The sequence below is a fragment of the Monomorium pharaonis genome, chromosome 2 (genome assembly GCF_013373865.1).
Source record: "Monomorium pharaonis isolate MP-MQ-018 chromosome 2, ASM1337386v2, whole genome shotgun sequence".
Taxonomy (NCBI): Eukaryota; Metazoa; Arthropoda; class Insecta; order Hymenoptera; family Formicidae; genus Monomorium; species Monomorium pharaonis.
The window spans coordinates 31415042-31432056 of record NC_050468.1 but is presented as its reverse complement, the minus strand read 5'-3'; the positions used below and the strand labels follow the sequence as shown (position 1 = coordinate 31432056).

At 39.7% G+C, this 17015-nt stretch overlaps 1 protein-coding gene across 1 annotated transcript; it reads right to left on the bottom strand.

The window, feature by feature from the left end:
- Positions 1-4597: 4597 nt before the first annotated feature.
- Positions 4598-16895, bottom strand: LOC105836357 (dynein heavy chain 7, axonemal-like). Its single transcript, XM_012680331.3, has one exon. It carries the CDS (start codon positions 16671-16673, stop codon positions 5052-5054), a length of 11622 nt encoding a protein of 3873 aa, XP_012535785.2. The 5' UTR covers positions 16674-16895; the 3' UTR covers positions 4598-5051.
- Between the last annotated feature and the right edge of the window lie 120 nt (positions 16896-17015).

The following is a 17015-nucleotide window of genomic DNA, read 5'->3' as shown; positions in this document are numbered from 1 at the left end:
TTAATTTTTAAACAGAGTTCTATCGTTTAAACTTGTGTACACAATTTTAAGAGGCTGAAATCAGCACGAAATTAATTTTAATTGTCGTGCTGGATAGTTTTTCGATATCTGGCGACAATTCTCGACAGTTCTGGTATTCTGCATTGTTTTTTCCTTAATTTTTAAACAGAGTTCTAACGTTTAAACTTGTGTACACAATTTTAAAAGGCTGAAATCAGCACGAAATTTAATTTTAATTGTCGTGCTGGATAGTTTTTAGATATCTGGCGACAATTCTCGACAGTTCTCGTATTCTGCATTGTTTTTTCTTAATTTTTAAACAGAGTTCTAACGTTTAAACTTGTGTACACAATTTTAAAAGGCCTGAAATCAGCACGAAATTTAATTTTAATTGTCGTGCTGGATAGTTTTTAGATATCTGGCGACAATTCTCGACAGTTCTCGTATTCTGCATTGTTTTTTCTTAATTTTTAAACAGAGTTCTAACGTTTAAACTTTTGTACACAATTTTAAAAGGCTGAAATCAGCACGAAATTTAATTTTAATTGTCGTGCTGGATAGTTTTTAGATATCTGGCGACAATTCTCGACAGTTCTCGTATTCTGCATTGTTTTTTCTTAATTTTTAAACAGAGTTCTAACGTTTAAACTTGTGTACACAATTTTAAAAGGCTGAAATCAGCACGAAATTTAATTTTAATTGTCGTGCTGGATAGTTTTTAGATATTTGGCGACAATTCTCGACAGTTCTCGTATTCTGCATTGTTTTTTCTTAATTTTTATACAGAGTTCTAACGTTTAAACTTGTGTACACAATTTTAAAAGGCTGAAATCGGCACGAAATTTAATTTTAATTGTCGTGCTGGATAGTTTTTAGATATCTGGCGACAATTCTCGACAGTTCTGGTATTCTGCATTGTTTTTCCTTAATTTTTAAACAGAGTTCTAACGTTTAAACTTGTGTACACAATTTTAAACGGCTGAAATCAGCACGAAATTTAATTTTAATTGTCGTGCTGGATAGTTTTTAGATATCTGGCGACAATTCTCGACAGTTCTGGTATTCTGCATTGTTTTTTCCTTAATTTTTAAACAGAGTTCTAACGTTTAAACTTGTGTACACAATTTTAAACGGCTGAAATCAGCACGAAATTTAATTTTAATTGTCGTGCTGGATAGTTTTTAGATATCTGGCGACAATTCTCGACAGTTCTGGTATTCTGCATTGTTTTTCCTTAATTTTTAAACAGAGTTCTAACGTTTAAACTTGTGTACACAATTTTAAACGGCTGAAATCAGCACGAAATTTAATTTTAATTGTCGTGCTGGATAGTTTTTAGATATCTGGCGACAATTCTCGACAGTTCTGGTATTCTGCATTGTTTTTCCTTAATTTTTAAACAGAGTTCTAACGTTTAAACTTGTGTACACAATTTTAAAAGGCTGAAATCAGCACGAAATTTAATTTTAATTGTCGTGCTGGATAGTTTTTAGATATCTGGCGACAATTCTCGACAGTTCTGGTATTCTGCATTGTTTTTCCTTAATTTTTAAACAGAGTTCTAACGTTTAAACTTGTGTACACAATTTTAAACGGCTGAAATCAGCACGAAATTTAATTTTAATTGTCGTGCTGGATAGTTTTTAGATATCTGGCGACAATTCTCGACAGTTCTGGTATTCTGCATTGTTTTTCCTTAATTTTTAAACAGAGTTCTAACGTTTAAACTTGTGTACACAATTTTAAACGGCTGAAATCAGCACGAAATTTAATTTTAATTGTCGTGCTGGATAGTTTTTAGATATCTGGCGACAATTCTCGACAGTTCTGGTATTCTGCATTGTTTTTCCTTAATTTTTAAACAGAGTTCTAACGTTTAAACTTGTGTACACAATTTTAAAAGGCTGAAATCAGCACGAAATTTAATTTTAATTGTCGTGCTGGATAGTTTTTAGATATCTGGCGACAATTCTCGACAGTTCTCGTATTCTGCATTGTTTTTTCTTAATTTTTAAACAGAGTTCTAACGTTTAAACTTGTGTACACAATTCTAAAAGGCTGAAATCAGCACGAAATTTAATTTTAATTGTCGTGCTGGATACTTTTTAGATATCTGGCGACAATTCTCGACAGTTCTCGTATTCTGCATTGTTTTTTCTTAATTTTTAAACAGAGTTCTATCGTTTAAACTTGTGTACACAATTTTAAGAGGCTGAAATCAGCACGAAAATTAATTTTAATTGTCGTGCTGGATAGTTTTTCGATATCTGGCGACAATTCTCGACAGTTCTGGTATTCTGCATTGTTTTTCCTTAATTTTTAAACAGAGTTCTAACGTTTAAACTTGTGTACACAATTTTAAAAGGCTGAAATCAGCACGAAATTTAATTTTAATTGTCGTGCTGGATAGTTTTTAGATATCTGGCGACAATTCTCGACAGTTCTCGTATTCTGCATTGTTTTTTCTTAATTTTTAAACAGAGTTCTAACGTTTAAACTTGTGTACACAATTTTAAAAGGCCGAAATCAGCACGAAATTTAATTTTAATTGTCGTGCTGGATAGTTTTTAGATATCTGGCGACAATTCTCGACAGTTCTCGTATTTTGCATTGTTTTTTCTTAATTTTTAAACAGAGTTCTAACGTTTAAACTTTTGTACACAATTTTAAAAGGCTGAAATCAGCACGAAATTTAATTTTAATTGTCGTGCTGGATAGTTTTTAGATATCTGGCGACAATTCTCGACAGTTCTCGTATTCTGCATTGTTTTTTCTTAATTTTTAAACAGAGTTCTAACGTTTAAACTTGTGTACACAATTTTAAAAGGCTGAAATCAGCACGAAATTTAATTTTAATTGTCGTGCTGGATAGTTTTTAGATATTTGGCGACAATTCTCGACAGTTCTCGTATTCTGCATTGTTTTTTCTTAATTTTTATACAGAGTTCTAACGTTTAAACTTGTGTACACAATTTTAAAAGGCTGAAATCGGCACGAAATTTAATTTTAATTGTCGTGCTGGATAGTTTTTAGATATCTGGCGACAATTCTCGACAGTTCTGGTATTCTGCATTGTTTTTCCTTAATTTTTAAACAGAGTTCTAACGTTTAAACTTGTGTACACAATTTTAAACGGCTGAAATCAGCACGAAATTTAATTTTAATTGTCGTGCTGGATAGTTTTTAGATATCTGGCGACAATTCTCGACAGTTCTGGTATTCTGCATTGTTTTTCCTTAATTTTTAAACAGAGTTCTAACGTTTAAACTTGTGTACACAATTTTAAACGGCTGAAATCAGCACGAAATTTAATTTTAATTGTCGTGCTGGATAGTTTTTAGATATCTGGCGACAATTCTCGACAGTTCTGGTATTCTGCATTGTTTTTCCTTAATTTTTAAACAGAGTTCTAACGTTTAAACTTGTGTACACAATTTTAAACGGCTGAAATCAGCACGAAATTTAATTTTAATTGTCGTGCTGGATAGTTTTTAGATATCTGGCGACAATTCTCGACAGTTCTGGTATTCTGCATTGTTTTTCCTTAATTTTTAAACAGAGTTCTAACGTTTAAACTTGTGTACACAATTTTAAAAGGCTGAAATCAGCACGAAATTTAATTTTAATTGTCGTGCTGGATAGTTTTTAGATATCTGGCGACAATTCTCGACAGTTCTCGTATTCTGCATTGTTTTTTCTTAATTTTTAAACAGAGTTCTAACGTTTAAACTTGTGTACACAATTTTAAAAGGCTGAAATCATCACGAAATTTAATTTTAATTGTCGTGCTGGATAGTTTTTAGATATCTGGCGACAATTCTCGACAGTTCTCGTATTCTGCATTGTTTTTTCTTAATTTTTAAACAGAGTTCTAACGTTTAAACTTGTGTACACAATTTTAAAAGGCTGAAATCAGCACGAAATTTAATTTTAATTGTCGTGCTGGATAGTTTTTACATATCTGGCGACAATTTTCGACAGTTTCTTGTATAGCTCCGTGCTTTGACATTTTATTTAAACTGAGTTCTATTGTTTAAACCTGTGCACATAATTTTAATTGCCCGAAATCAGCACGACATACGAATTAAACTGTCGTCCTGTATAGTTTTGACATATTTGGCGACAATTTTTGACAGTTCTCGCATAGCTCTGTTTTTTGATATCGTTTTTAAGCAGATTTCTATCGTTTAAAATTGTGCACATAATTTTAAATGCCCGAAATCAGCACGACGCCCGAAAAAATGTGTCGTGCTGGATATTTATAACAATTCTGGCGACAAATCTTGGTAGTTCTTGTATTGCTTTGTGCTTTAATATCGTTTTTAAACACAGTTTTAGCGTTTAAATTTTTGCACATAGTTTTAAATGCGCGAAATCACTATAAACAACTGCAAACGATTCTAAAGAAAATCCCGTAAGTTGATTTAGGATATCTCAATGTCGGGTGCTAGTCATTAAAAAAAAATTTTTATTTTTTACTGGCTGAAACTATTGTACAAACAAAATTATTTTTATTACAAACAACTACAAACGAAATGTTAACATTTTTCGTAAGAAAATATATTTCTTCAAATTTGGTTTTTAGATTCACATAGCTAACCGTGAATCCGGAGAATAAATTGATATTGAACGTCATTTATGTAAAATATGTTTATATATGTTTATGTTAAATATTATTTTTTATTCAAAAAATGCTCCAAACTTCGATTACATTATAAATTGTCACTTATTGCTAATATTTACAGAACTATATTTTAAATTTTTCAACGATTTACATTTTTATGTTGACAACTGTCCTCAATGTTCGAAACATCACATGACGTTGTTACAATCAGCAAATTATATTTTTATTAAATTCTTTAATATTATATTTACTTACAATTATAACAATTACTGCAAAGAAAGTCTTATTGATCTTTTTTCAAATAATATAATAATAATATTAATTAACATGCATAGACTAGATAGATTAAATCAGGAAAATACTCAATTATCGTTCATTCGCAAGAAACAAGTAGAAGGTATATATTAATGATTAGTACCTAAATATATTATTTCTCAACTTGGCAGAATAATGCTGTGCCACGTTTTGTCCAATATACATGTGACTTATCAGTTTCCAATGGTACGCTCATAACGTAATTTCTCATCTTCGTACTCGCATGGGTATCCCCTTCGTCGCATCTTGTCGGTGAGACATATACGGGGCACTCGTACGCACCATCGATAATTCTCTCTTCTCTGCTAAATGTGAGACGTATCGGCGGTATGTCGTACCAGAATACGTTCGTTGAGTTTTCCGTTAATACACGTCTCTGCACGTCCCATCGGGCGCCAGACAAATGTAAGTTGTGAATGTAATAAACATCCTCGTTTTCCTCGCTGCACGTAGAATCGCCGTTTGTCACTTGAAGATCCAACGCGACTTGTTCGACGGGCACGCCACGACGTCGCGAGAACGCGAGGAGAGTCGCGGATAGAAATCTCTTGCAGCAAGATAGCGCGTCGAAGTGGATCCCGTGAGGTAGACCGTTATCGCACCAACGTCGCACGAAGTTTACGCGCTTCAGGAGCAGGTCGATGTAGCTCGGTAAACCTCTGGTTGCAATGCCAACGTCGATCCTCCTCCAGACGCACGGAACTTCGTTATTGCATATTTCTTTCGACAGATCTTCCAAAGATTCGGTCAGAATGGTCTCGCCATTCAGCGCCGATTTTAAATTGCTCAAGGAGTCTGCGATCACTGACAAAATCTCGTTGATTAGTTTCGCCTCGTGGATGAGAATCGCGTTTAATAGCTCGCGCGATATCGTAGGACACCTGTTCTGTATTTCGGTGATGTTAAACAACGCGGGTAATCTACTGCTAATCTCATTAATCGCTTGGAGCGCCTGATCTTGTACAGTTTCATGATCCAACGATCTGATTTGGTCCAAGCGAGATACCGATTCCAAGAATTCTTTGGCAACGGCTGTGTCTTTTATAATAAGAGCATTCTCGTCGCAGGCGAAAGCTTCTGCCGACGCGTCCAGTTGCATACCACTAATGTGCATGATGATATCGCGGTATTCGCATCGTTGCGGTACCGAATGCTCCTCGCAGTTGGAAAATGAACATTCAGCGTTCTCGATTATGCGCCTGTCGCAGAAAGAGTCTAACAGGTGTCGCAGGCACTTTTGATCAAGGCGATCCATGATTTTCCCACCGTAGTTACACTCCCCGATTAGATAAAGTAGTGTATCAAACGGTACATTTGCGGTCTCGTTGATTAAACTCTGCAGTTGTCGAATGGATATCTCGAAGTCTGCTTGATCAAAATCGTACGGGATATTCCAGCCTTGCGGCCCAAAGTGCCTTCTCTCTCTGACGATTCCGTGGAAGAAGCAGAGCCCGTACAAGAGTTTAGAGAACTCCTTGTCTCTTCCGGGGCATCCCTCGAAAAACTCTTTGCTTCTTACGGGTTCCGTTCGGTACATCCTGAGTAAGCTCTGCTTCAGTCGGAGCGGATAGTCGTACGCGATCTTCACGCTGTTTTGTAGGACACTGATCGGGAAGTGCGGAGTGGAACGGCTGGAAAGCCACAGTCGAAAGTCCAGGGATGTACCGGACAGGTTCTCACAGATCTGTTCGAGTCGCGGTAGCCACGATACGGCGAGATGGCAGTTTTCCAAAAGTATCCATCCGCCTTCCCTTCGTGCCTGCTCTACCAGAATCTCGACGTTGGTCTGCTGCCCGTCACCCATAGACCGAGAGACGAACTTCGAGGCGTAGCCTCTCGCGCTCGCATATGTAGAGACGAGAGACAGAGGCGAGGCGTAACTCGGCAAAATAAATACGATTGGCGTGAGGCAGCTAGATTCTGCGTGGGATTCGGATATCTGAAGGCGAGGATAGGAATCGAATACGTTCTCCATGGTATCCTCTATTAGACGCATTATTTCCACGATGATCTTGTCGTATCTTATGATTTTGATAAGCATCAGTTTTTGAAACCGAGTCAGACTGTCGGTCCACGTACCTGGTATCAGGTGACTTTGGAACGGTACCGCGTTGCAATATTTCTCCCAGGCTGCGCTGTTGACACGGAAGTCATTTGCGAGTTCGCGTAGGTTGGGCACTACGTTGCTCAGTGTGCAAATTTGTCTCCATTTGTCCATTGGCAACCAATCCAACGCTGGCTCCGGAACCGCACTGTTATTTGAGTCCGAAGAGATGAAGAGTTTGATTTCCTTTTGCGTAGTTTGCCCAGCGTCTAGCAAAATTTTTATGCACAACAAAAAGGAATATAAGAGCTTGTGCTTTTCAAAGAGCGATCTGCAGACGCTGGAGTGAAGGTTCTTCGTGAACGAAGACTTGAGGAACTGCAGTCGTTTTTCGAGAACAACGCTCCTGTTCGAAGTCTCGATTGAGGTGATGTACAATTGAATAAACCAGGAAAACGAGAATCGATACATGTGATTCAAATTGGATAGAGTGGTCAACGTACAGAATAAACCCGCGCAATGATCGGCGAACTGTAAATACGCGTCTCTGAATTCATTAATGTTCTCTGTCATCGCTCTGGCTGCTTCTTGTTTCCTCACGATATTCACGGTGAGATTCTTGGATGAATCTAAGATCTGTATCGCATTTTCGTCCTCCAGAATATTCGTGGTGGTTGATGAGAGAGTGCTCAAGATGTTGTCTTCTTGCTGTTGAAGAACTTTTTTGTTAGTGGCATCTTGAATGCGGAGCGCTTCGAATTTCTCTTGAAGATCTGGATTCTCTTTCGAAATGACAATGTCCAAAAGTTTATCTCGAAGAGTCCCATCCGGCATCGAGAAGTCGATTATCGTAAGTTTAGCGAAAATATCAACCATATAATTTGGATTTGACAGCCTTGTGGTGATGTAAAATCGAAAATTTTGTGAGTACTTTACAGACTTAGTTCCAATATCAATGTACCAGTCTTTATCTTTATAGATATTCTTCAAGAGGATCGGTTCTAATGCAATTTCGAGGCTTTCTCCGACATTTTCTAGCAGAACTGGGGTACCAGTTTCAATATTTCGTTCGATGATTGACATATAATTGGAGTCAGTTAGTTTAACAACTTTTAAATTATTTTTCTGTTCTATTCTCTTGATCCATTGATTTATCTGATTCTGTGAATCGATGAAAAGGCACCATTGTTCCGAATTATTCAAAATAATGGCGTTCTCTGTTGCAAAGCGATTTTTCGATAGACCGCAGAGTTGCCAATAATTAATCTCAATTTCCACACCGAGAACACTCACAAAGTCATACGTTTTAGTGTACAATATTTTAGAAGCCTCCATAAATTCTTTCCATTTCATCAACATTTCATCGCGAAAAGAGGTATTGTAGGATGCCATATAGGCCACTATTCCGCACGAGAGCAACATGTCGCCTACGAGATTGTCGTAATTCATTTGAAGATTGTGAGCGCATTGCATCCAATGGCTCTTCTCACCTCCTAGACTGGCAATCAGCTTCTCCGCTTTGATCAGCTTGGCGGTGCATGTCGCCACTTCCATCTCTAGGTTTAATTTCTTCTGCAACGTTTGTCGAAGATTATCGTTCAGCACCGCCAGTTTTGCGTTCAAGGCAGCCAGGGTCTGTCGTTTCTCGTTCAAGAACGCCTCGGCCTCGTCGCATTCCGTTTGTGCCTCCGCCAGTTTCTTCTTCTTAGGCGCAACTACCTTTGCCACCTCGTCGTAAGACACCATAGCGCGGACCCATTTGCAGAGACCCTCGGCAGCGCTGGATGCCTTCGCAACTATGTGAGGCATGAAACTGTTGTCTGTCATGTACGTCTTCTTGATGACCTGCATCACCGCGGGCGCTATGTTGTTCTTGTCGTAGTCCTTTAGATTCTGCAAAAAATTCATATCACCCAGAATACGTTTGCTCGGGCCCCAGTAATCCGTGAATTTCTTCCCGGTGGCCGGATCGATACTGCGATCTGGAGGAACGCCCAGCATTACGCAAACGGCGGCCATTACCAGCTTGATGGTGTCGGGTGGATTTTTCATCGCTTTCACCAACGTGATATCGGTCGGCTTCAACGTATTCAATGCGATTACCGCATCCTCCAGGATCGGTATCGCAACGGCAAGATCGGCCTCGCATTCGATTTTCAAGACACCCGCGATCTCCGCCTTCTTATTCGCGATTTCTTCTTCCTGCTTCACGAGGATTGTAGCTTGCTCCACGGTAATATTTTCGTTTTCCACTTCTTTCATAGTGATCATGGTCTGTCGAGCGGACAGTTCCAATTGGGGCTTCAAGACCGTCAGGGTGGCCTTCATCTGTTCGACTTGCTGGGCCGCTAATTCCAACTTTTCCAATCCCGCTAGGTACCTGTTTCGCGACGCGACGATTTCTTCCTGCTTCTTCGACGTCAGTTGCGTGTACAGCTTGAGCATATGCAGAAAGGCCGATGACGTCACATGAATGGCCCTACCGAACATTTCGCGATACTTCAAACTCATTTTCTTTGCACTGTTATGGAATTGCACGCAAATTCTTGCTGCGTCAGTTTTAACTTCTTCCTGCACGTTAACGTCCTTTACGTGCTTCACGGCGATTTCTAAGAGCGCCTGGTCGGGCCAAACTTGACAGCAATTCACCGTACAGTGTTTTATTAAGTTAGAATGCGAGCATAAATATGTTCTGAACGCGGCACTGGTAGGACTGAAACAGAGTACAAAGTGTAATCTGTTCTTGCACTGATCTGCGAAGTAGGTCATCACCGAACGCGCGCTGAGCTCTGCATTTCGGTCACCACCCTGGGCATGCAATCGCGTCATCTCAATTATATTCTGCTTGTCTTCGGTAGAGAACAAGTCAGGTAGCTCCCCAGTGCTTAATAGACAGCTAATGTTGCTCAAAAACACTTCCTTCATCTGTCTTTCGCTCATAAAGTACGTAACATCTTTTCGCAACGTTCCGCACTCCCGTAGAACTTTTCTCAATTCATCTTTCCATGCGTCTATGTCGTAATAAGATTCGATGCTGGTTTCAAAAAAGGTTTGGTGCTGCATAAAGGCAGCAAGAGCGGTCGTCGTCTTCCTGCCGGAACCCGCAGTGGATATCATTAACATATTTCCGCCCGGAATGCTCAGGATCCTAGAAATTTTGATCAAAGATTCCAACATGTAACGATATACGACAACGTTAATTTTCTTTTTAAAACTAGCGTTATATTCGTCCAGGTAAGCGAGAACTTTGTTCCTCAGGGCTTCCATAGATCCGATTTCCTCGTACCGTCTGCATTTGCCGCTCTTCCCTGTATCCATAAAATTCCCGAACAGCAGGTCATTGAAGCTATCTTTGGTGATCTGATTCTCGAATTTGGGCAGGTAATCAAAGGCGATCTCGAAAGAGTCTTTAAAGTTGCCTTTCACCGCCTCGCGGATTCTTAGGAAGAGCCATTCCTTGTCACTCTCGTCTAGCATGCGATCGCTGAACACGCGTAAGATCTCGTGTACCCATAGCCGAATGAACGTTACCTTCGTTTCCACCGATTCCTTCTGGAGCAGACCGCATCCACTAATTACTCTAAATATATCTCTCATATCAAAATAATAGTACATTTTACTGGGCACAGGCCGCAATGTCTTTATTATAGACTTGTAAACGTCAATCGTCGCGTTCACTATGCTGGTCACGCTACCCGTAACGTCCGCCGCGAACAGATTCTTCTTTAAATTAGCAAGTAGCACGTTGAAATATGTTTTGAATATGTTATCTGTCGTAGGAGCGGGAATCATGTAGGTGTTAAAGTGTCTCAAAAATCTAGGAGATAAGCTTCCGTCGATTCTTCCCGTAGTAACCGCAAGCGTGAACATAATGTCCTGCACAAACACTTTATTAAATTCCTTTGTGTCGTAGCAGTAATCATAATTGAGTAGTTGACGGAAAAGATCAAATACAGCCTGTGCCTCTGATTTTTGCACGGCGATTCTATTCACGTCGTCTACAAAGTTTACGCAAAATTGATTTCTTCCTGGTCCGTAGGCGGTACGTCGTATTCTATTTAACTTGGAGAGCAATAATCTTTGCGTTCTGGTTACCGTGACCATTGAAGTGAAACTAAAAAAATTGGAGAGACAATTTTCTGGCAACTTGTTTCTCAGATCATCCATAATACTCGTCTTTCCAACAGCAACGTCGCCATACAAGAGAAAAGGCTTTCGATATTTGATGTGTTTTAAAAAAATATAATTGTACTTCATACTGTTGATACTTGAAACGTAAATTTGATTGAAGTTACATATCTCGGGTATTTTTTCGTTTTTCAACAGATCGCCCCAATGCCTCCAGTTTCCAACACCTTTAAAGAGGTAGAAATTGTCTTGGATTAAACCCTCGTTAGGCAATGTCACGTCGAAACTTTTAATTATCTTAGGTTTTGGATATTCTTTATCTGTGCCACTCCAGAATGATATGCAGAAAGCGTTGAATCGCGTTTGCGAATCCTCGATCAAGTTTCCACCCAATCCCCAAACAATAGCTAAGATTAAAGCGGCCTGCGCCCATATGACAAAGTGATTGTCCTTTTCCTTATCCCCTGCGGCTTCTTCACAGGCGTCTTTCAATAATATTTCGAATAAATTTACAGTCGACATAACGAGATGTAATTCCTGACCTACCAGTATACCTTCATTTTTCCTTAGGTAATTAAGACATGGATCTATCGCCCAATCGAACAGAGCTTGTAGTATCTTGTTATATCCTTCGTAGAATGGCTTGGCGATGTGAGACAACACGTATGGTCTCCAGCCAATGGAATGCGTATCAATGTAGATTATTCCGCACCGTGATATTATACTGGGTGAAATTTCTATCGTGCTCATCGTCTCGAAGATGATGGACATTGATTCCGTCGTGGTAAATCGTTCTCCAGATGTCAAGTATAACATTTTGTTTTCGTCGAGAACGGTATATAAATTGTCTATCCACGTGTCACTTAAGTCACCATCGAACACCAACCACTTGCGGTCCGTTACGATATCTTCCGCAAAGCGTCGAAGTATAGTGGTGCACAAACCATCTTTCCAAACCCCAGACTTGTCGCAGAAATGTCCAAAGAGCGCATTGCTGTCCACCACTCCTGGCACGATCGTTTCGAGGTTTACCGTGGCGCCAATTTTGCTTCTTTCATCATGCAACAAGGACAATGTTTCGGCAAGCGTGTGTAAGATTTCCGTCTTTCCACCGAGAGGGTTACTAATGAGCACAAGACCACGACGAGCGTACATCAATTCGACGATCTGTATGGCTTTTAATTTGAAGACCGTATGCAGCGTTAGTAGCTTCTTTGCGCACACCCTTTCTAGAGCGTCCAGAAGCGCTGAACAATCAAAAGGAAGCACAACGGATTCAGGAAAGACATCTTGCACGATACTTTGGAAGATCGGTATATCGGTGTTACATAGCTGCGGGATATTTATACGTATCATCGAACGTAACAGCAGAAAATCTTCGTTCTCGTCTGGGATATTTCGTTTCAAGTTAACTGCAGTTGCGAGAACGGTCTTCAGTGACGATGTACTAAAATCATAATGACGCTTTTCTCCCAGATGTTCGGATAATAATTTATAACTGACAGTTAGCCTCGTCGCAAGATTTTTCGCGTGGAGGAAACCTGCGGCGAAGAGTTCAACCTCGGCAATTTTGTCAGTATCCGGCGCCATCATTGATACGGGGCGGAAAAGAACCTTCAAGTTGTCTGGTAGATTAATGTATTCGGATTGCTCCGAATTGATGTTAACACATATGTTCCCGGTGACGTTTAAGTTCAAGTTGCAACCTTCAAAGCTTACGGTTTTCAAATTAGACGACACTGCTTGCTTCATCTGCGTAAGGTTCTGAGCGACGATCGACAGCAGTCCTAGTTCTAATCTGTCGAAGTTCTCAAAGCAAATCCATGCTCCGCAAGAGACTACTCCTTTAAACGTTTGCACGACACAATCGTAAGAAATGCTATTGCTGCAATTGATGACATAGGATAGTTTCGCGATAGCCCTCGTCAGATTTCTAATTGTTTCCGTTTTTCCGGTACCCGTTGGACCTACGACACTGCTATATAGATGATAATGATAAGCTTGCAATATAGTACGAAAGCATCTATCAGTTAAAGGAGTGTTAACAATGTTCTGCTGATAATAGTTGTATTCGTATCCGTATGTAATTGTTGTATTGAATACTGACACTTTGATACCTTTGTCATTACAATAATATCTCAATTGCGCGACCCATTCGAAGTCCGTGTGTTTAACAGTATTTCTTTCCATTAGCAGCTTTATGATCTCCTTATGAGCCAGCATGACAATGATCAATGACGTCAACAGATTCCTACGTCTTCGCGTTAAATTATTTTTTAATTCGTTAGTTGTCGAGATTATCCCGTCGGTGTATTTCGTGAATAAGGAGTTTAACATCGTAATGTTCAGTGACATAAGGCATTTTTCGACCGAGCGAGTCCAATAAAGTTGCAAGCTACAAATGATCGACATGCTTGGAAAGTTATCAACGGGAATAAATATCGAATTGACATCGATCAAAGAATGATGCTGCAGAATACTTTTATGAACTGCGTCTTTCATTTCTTTTTCAAGCTGAATTAACCATTGCTCTTCCTGCTCAGTGGATAAGGAAATGTTATTACTTAGATATAACACCTCCCCGTAATGTCCGATAATGCCTCGAACGCAGTTAGATTTATTAAATTTCAATCGTTCTACACCAGTGAAACACTTTTTCACAAGTGCATACCGTTTCCCTGTGTCAGTGGATTCAAATAATATTTTCTGTACTTCTGAATCTTCGAGAAAAAAGAATCTCGTGAACGTCAGTCTTTTAATATCTAAGTAATCCTTTACCCCTCTGATCGCTCTCTCCAATTTCTCGTTAGTTTCATTTAAGATTTGCAGCAAGCCCGACGCCCTTTTGATTTCATGAAAACTTGGATTTTTCATGAATCTGTTGTTAATATCCAGCAAAACGCTTGTTGCTTCTAAATATAACACAGCTTCTTGGCGTAAACGTGTTTCTATTTTTGGATAAGAAAATACTGGCTCTAGATAGAGTTTGCGGTGTTGCACTCGTGTCCACAGATCGAGAGTTTCTTGGATCCTCGTCAGAACAGCGGAGAAGTCAATTAAGTCTGACAATATCGGCTTCACAAAATGTGACGCTCTCATTTCCTCAATCTTAATGAGGTGTTCGCTGAGAAGAGTTTCGACGTCATTCACGTGTTTAAAAAATACCATACCGGATTCTGAGTCGGTCGACATCTCGAACGATATTGGCTCCCACTTCTCAATCATCTCAGCCAGTTCCTGCTGAAGGCGAAGCTCCTTGTTGGCGCCCGAGCTTATCGCCTTGTACTTGTCAATGTTATCCATCAGATTCATGTCGATCATTTTCTTCAGAGTCGTTCCTGCATTCGGTGTAAGATCGAAATTGCATATCGCAGACATCTCCTTCCAGTGGCGCGCATTCAAAGCCGGATTGCACATGCAAACCGCGAGTGGCACGTAAACTTTAAACTCATTAACGTTGTTGAGTGTTTGCCAGCACAGTTTTAGAGGCGCGGGCTGCTGCATCGGGTCGGGATCGTCGGCGATGCCGGAAAATTTGTACGACTTATTCGCCGTCGCGTCCATCTTGATGCGCGACTTCATCGTTTTGTGCATATCCGTAATTTCGTCGAAGTAATTCACGGTCTTCTTCTCGATAACAGTAGCGTCCAGGCATTCGAATGGACCATTCAGCCAAACAGAGTTGTCCATTCGCCACTGATGAACGGTACATATGAGTTTATAGAAGGGCAGGATTGTCTCTTTCAGCTCGATTATTTTTGGAAATTCCGTTTCGGGAAACTTGAAAAGTTTTTCCTCCGAATTGATAGCTTGCATCTCCTCGTCTATACGTTTGTACTTTTTCATCAAGTCCTTATAATACTCCACGTATTCTCCGACCTTGCTTACGTCGTCCATGTTGTCTAGAATGATAAGCTGTGGAAACATCGCGTCAACCTCAGCGTTCAAAGCATTTATTCTCCGTTGAAGATCCTCTTCCAGCTCGCTCTTCATAGCCTCGCACAGCGTGTTGTTCTGCGCGAACACCGGTTGGATATCGTGCAGCCAATTGATGGTGATTCGGTTCAAGTCGATGTGCTCGTCAGTTAATACAGTGATCTCCAACAGTTTACTCAGCATACAGATCGATTCTCGTATCTTCTGCTCCTGCTCCTTCATCAGCACCTTCGAAGCTCTCGACATATGTTCAGTTAATTGTATTAACGAACTTGCGTCCCTCGGAATGTCTGACGCCATAGATTTCAGTTCCTCAAAGTCCGAACAGATCGAACGATTGAAGTCTTGATGATATCTCACGAGTTTCGTTGTAAGGACGTTTATAACGTCGCAACAGATCTGCCTTAAGGATTCCTTGGCGTTGCTCTGTTCCAACTTTCCCACGTTGTAATACAAATTGGAAAGCATGGAGTTTGTTTTGCTCAGGTACTCGTTGTACTGGCATATGTGCTCAAAATAGGCATCAAAATTCGGTCGTTCAGATGTCAAAGATGATATTCGTTTTTTGGCACTTGACGCACATATACCGCTGAACTCCACGGAGATGAACGCCACGTGCTTGTTCACAGGTTGAAACAGAGCGTCTAGTATCTCCTGTAAATCACGGTGGGACTTCTCGACGAACCAGTCGGGAAGCGCTATTTTTATATACCTCTCTCGCGCTCTGACGTTCAACCATTCTTCCAACGGCATCAGATCTTGCGCGATACCTTCAATGTCTCGGATAATATTGTGATACGTTGCAAAGACCTCCTTTAGGTCTGGTTTAGTTACAAGCTGGTCCCTTTCGCATACCAGCTGAAATTCAATTTGAGGACGGTAATGGCCGTCCCTCATAGTGTCTATTACGTGATCGATCGATCTCATCATTACATTGAGAATCTGCTGGACAAATACATTTGTGAGGCATCGCATAAATTGGGACAGGCGTTTCGCAGTGGCGCTCTTCAGCTGTTTCGATCTCTGTATAGCTTTAAACGTCTCCGTGTAAAATTGATTGGTGATCACTAGAGAGCCTCTCTTAATGTCCTTGAGAATCAGATCTTGAAAGCAACGCAGTGTCAGCATTCCGAATTCATGATAACGTCTGAAGTCACAAATGACCGCGGGTAGAATACGACACGCTATATTAATGATATGCCTGATTATCGGATGGGAGAGAAAGTATCTCTTGGCGAACAATTTACGACGTTGCAAAAATATTGCGTGACCGTGCAATTTATTTTCTTCAGCGATGTTTTGTTTTAGGTCAACGGGAACATTGCACTCTTCACAAGTAACGTGTTCCCTCCTGTACATCTTGCAGGACAGTATGGATTTCAATACGAAATCCCTCATATTTTCAACGTACATATCTTTCACTTCATTCAGTACTGAATTTATGAAAGATAAATATTTTTGCCTGTCCGCGGGTGGTATCAAGTTTAATATGCTTCTATTCCATTCTGCCGAAAATTCGGGAACATAAATATCTTTTATGTAATCTTTTAATCGAATATGGTTCGGTTCATTGGAATTTGGACATTGAGACATCGCAAAGGTTGATTCCAAGACATCCCAGTCCATGTTCGTGAATATACGTGTTAGATATGTTTGAATTTTTAATTGATTGATATTTCACGATAATTTTATAAAATATTATTAACAGTGTTTAAACGTCCTTCTCGTCTACATTTATAAATTAGTAGCAAATTTATTTAAAACACAGTTATAAATTATTGCAGAGCTTCTTCTGTATTTAACAAACTCACAGAATCGAGTTCCCTGGATACTATGCATGTTTTATCGATACAGGTATACCTTCGATTTTTGAACGTTTATACGAAGCAGATAATTCTAGATAATGCGATTGTTATTTAAAATTGAAATTTATATTAATGCTCTTTATATTAATGAAATTTATATCAA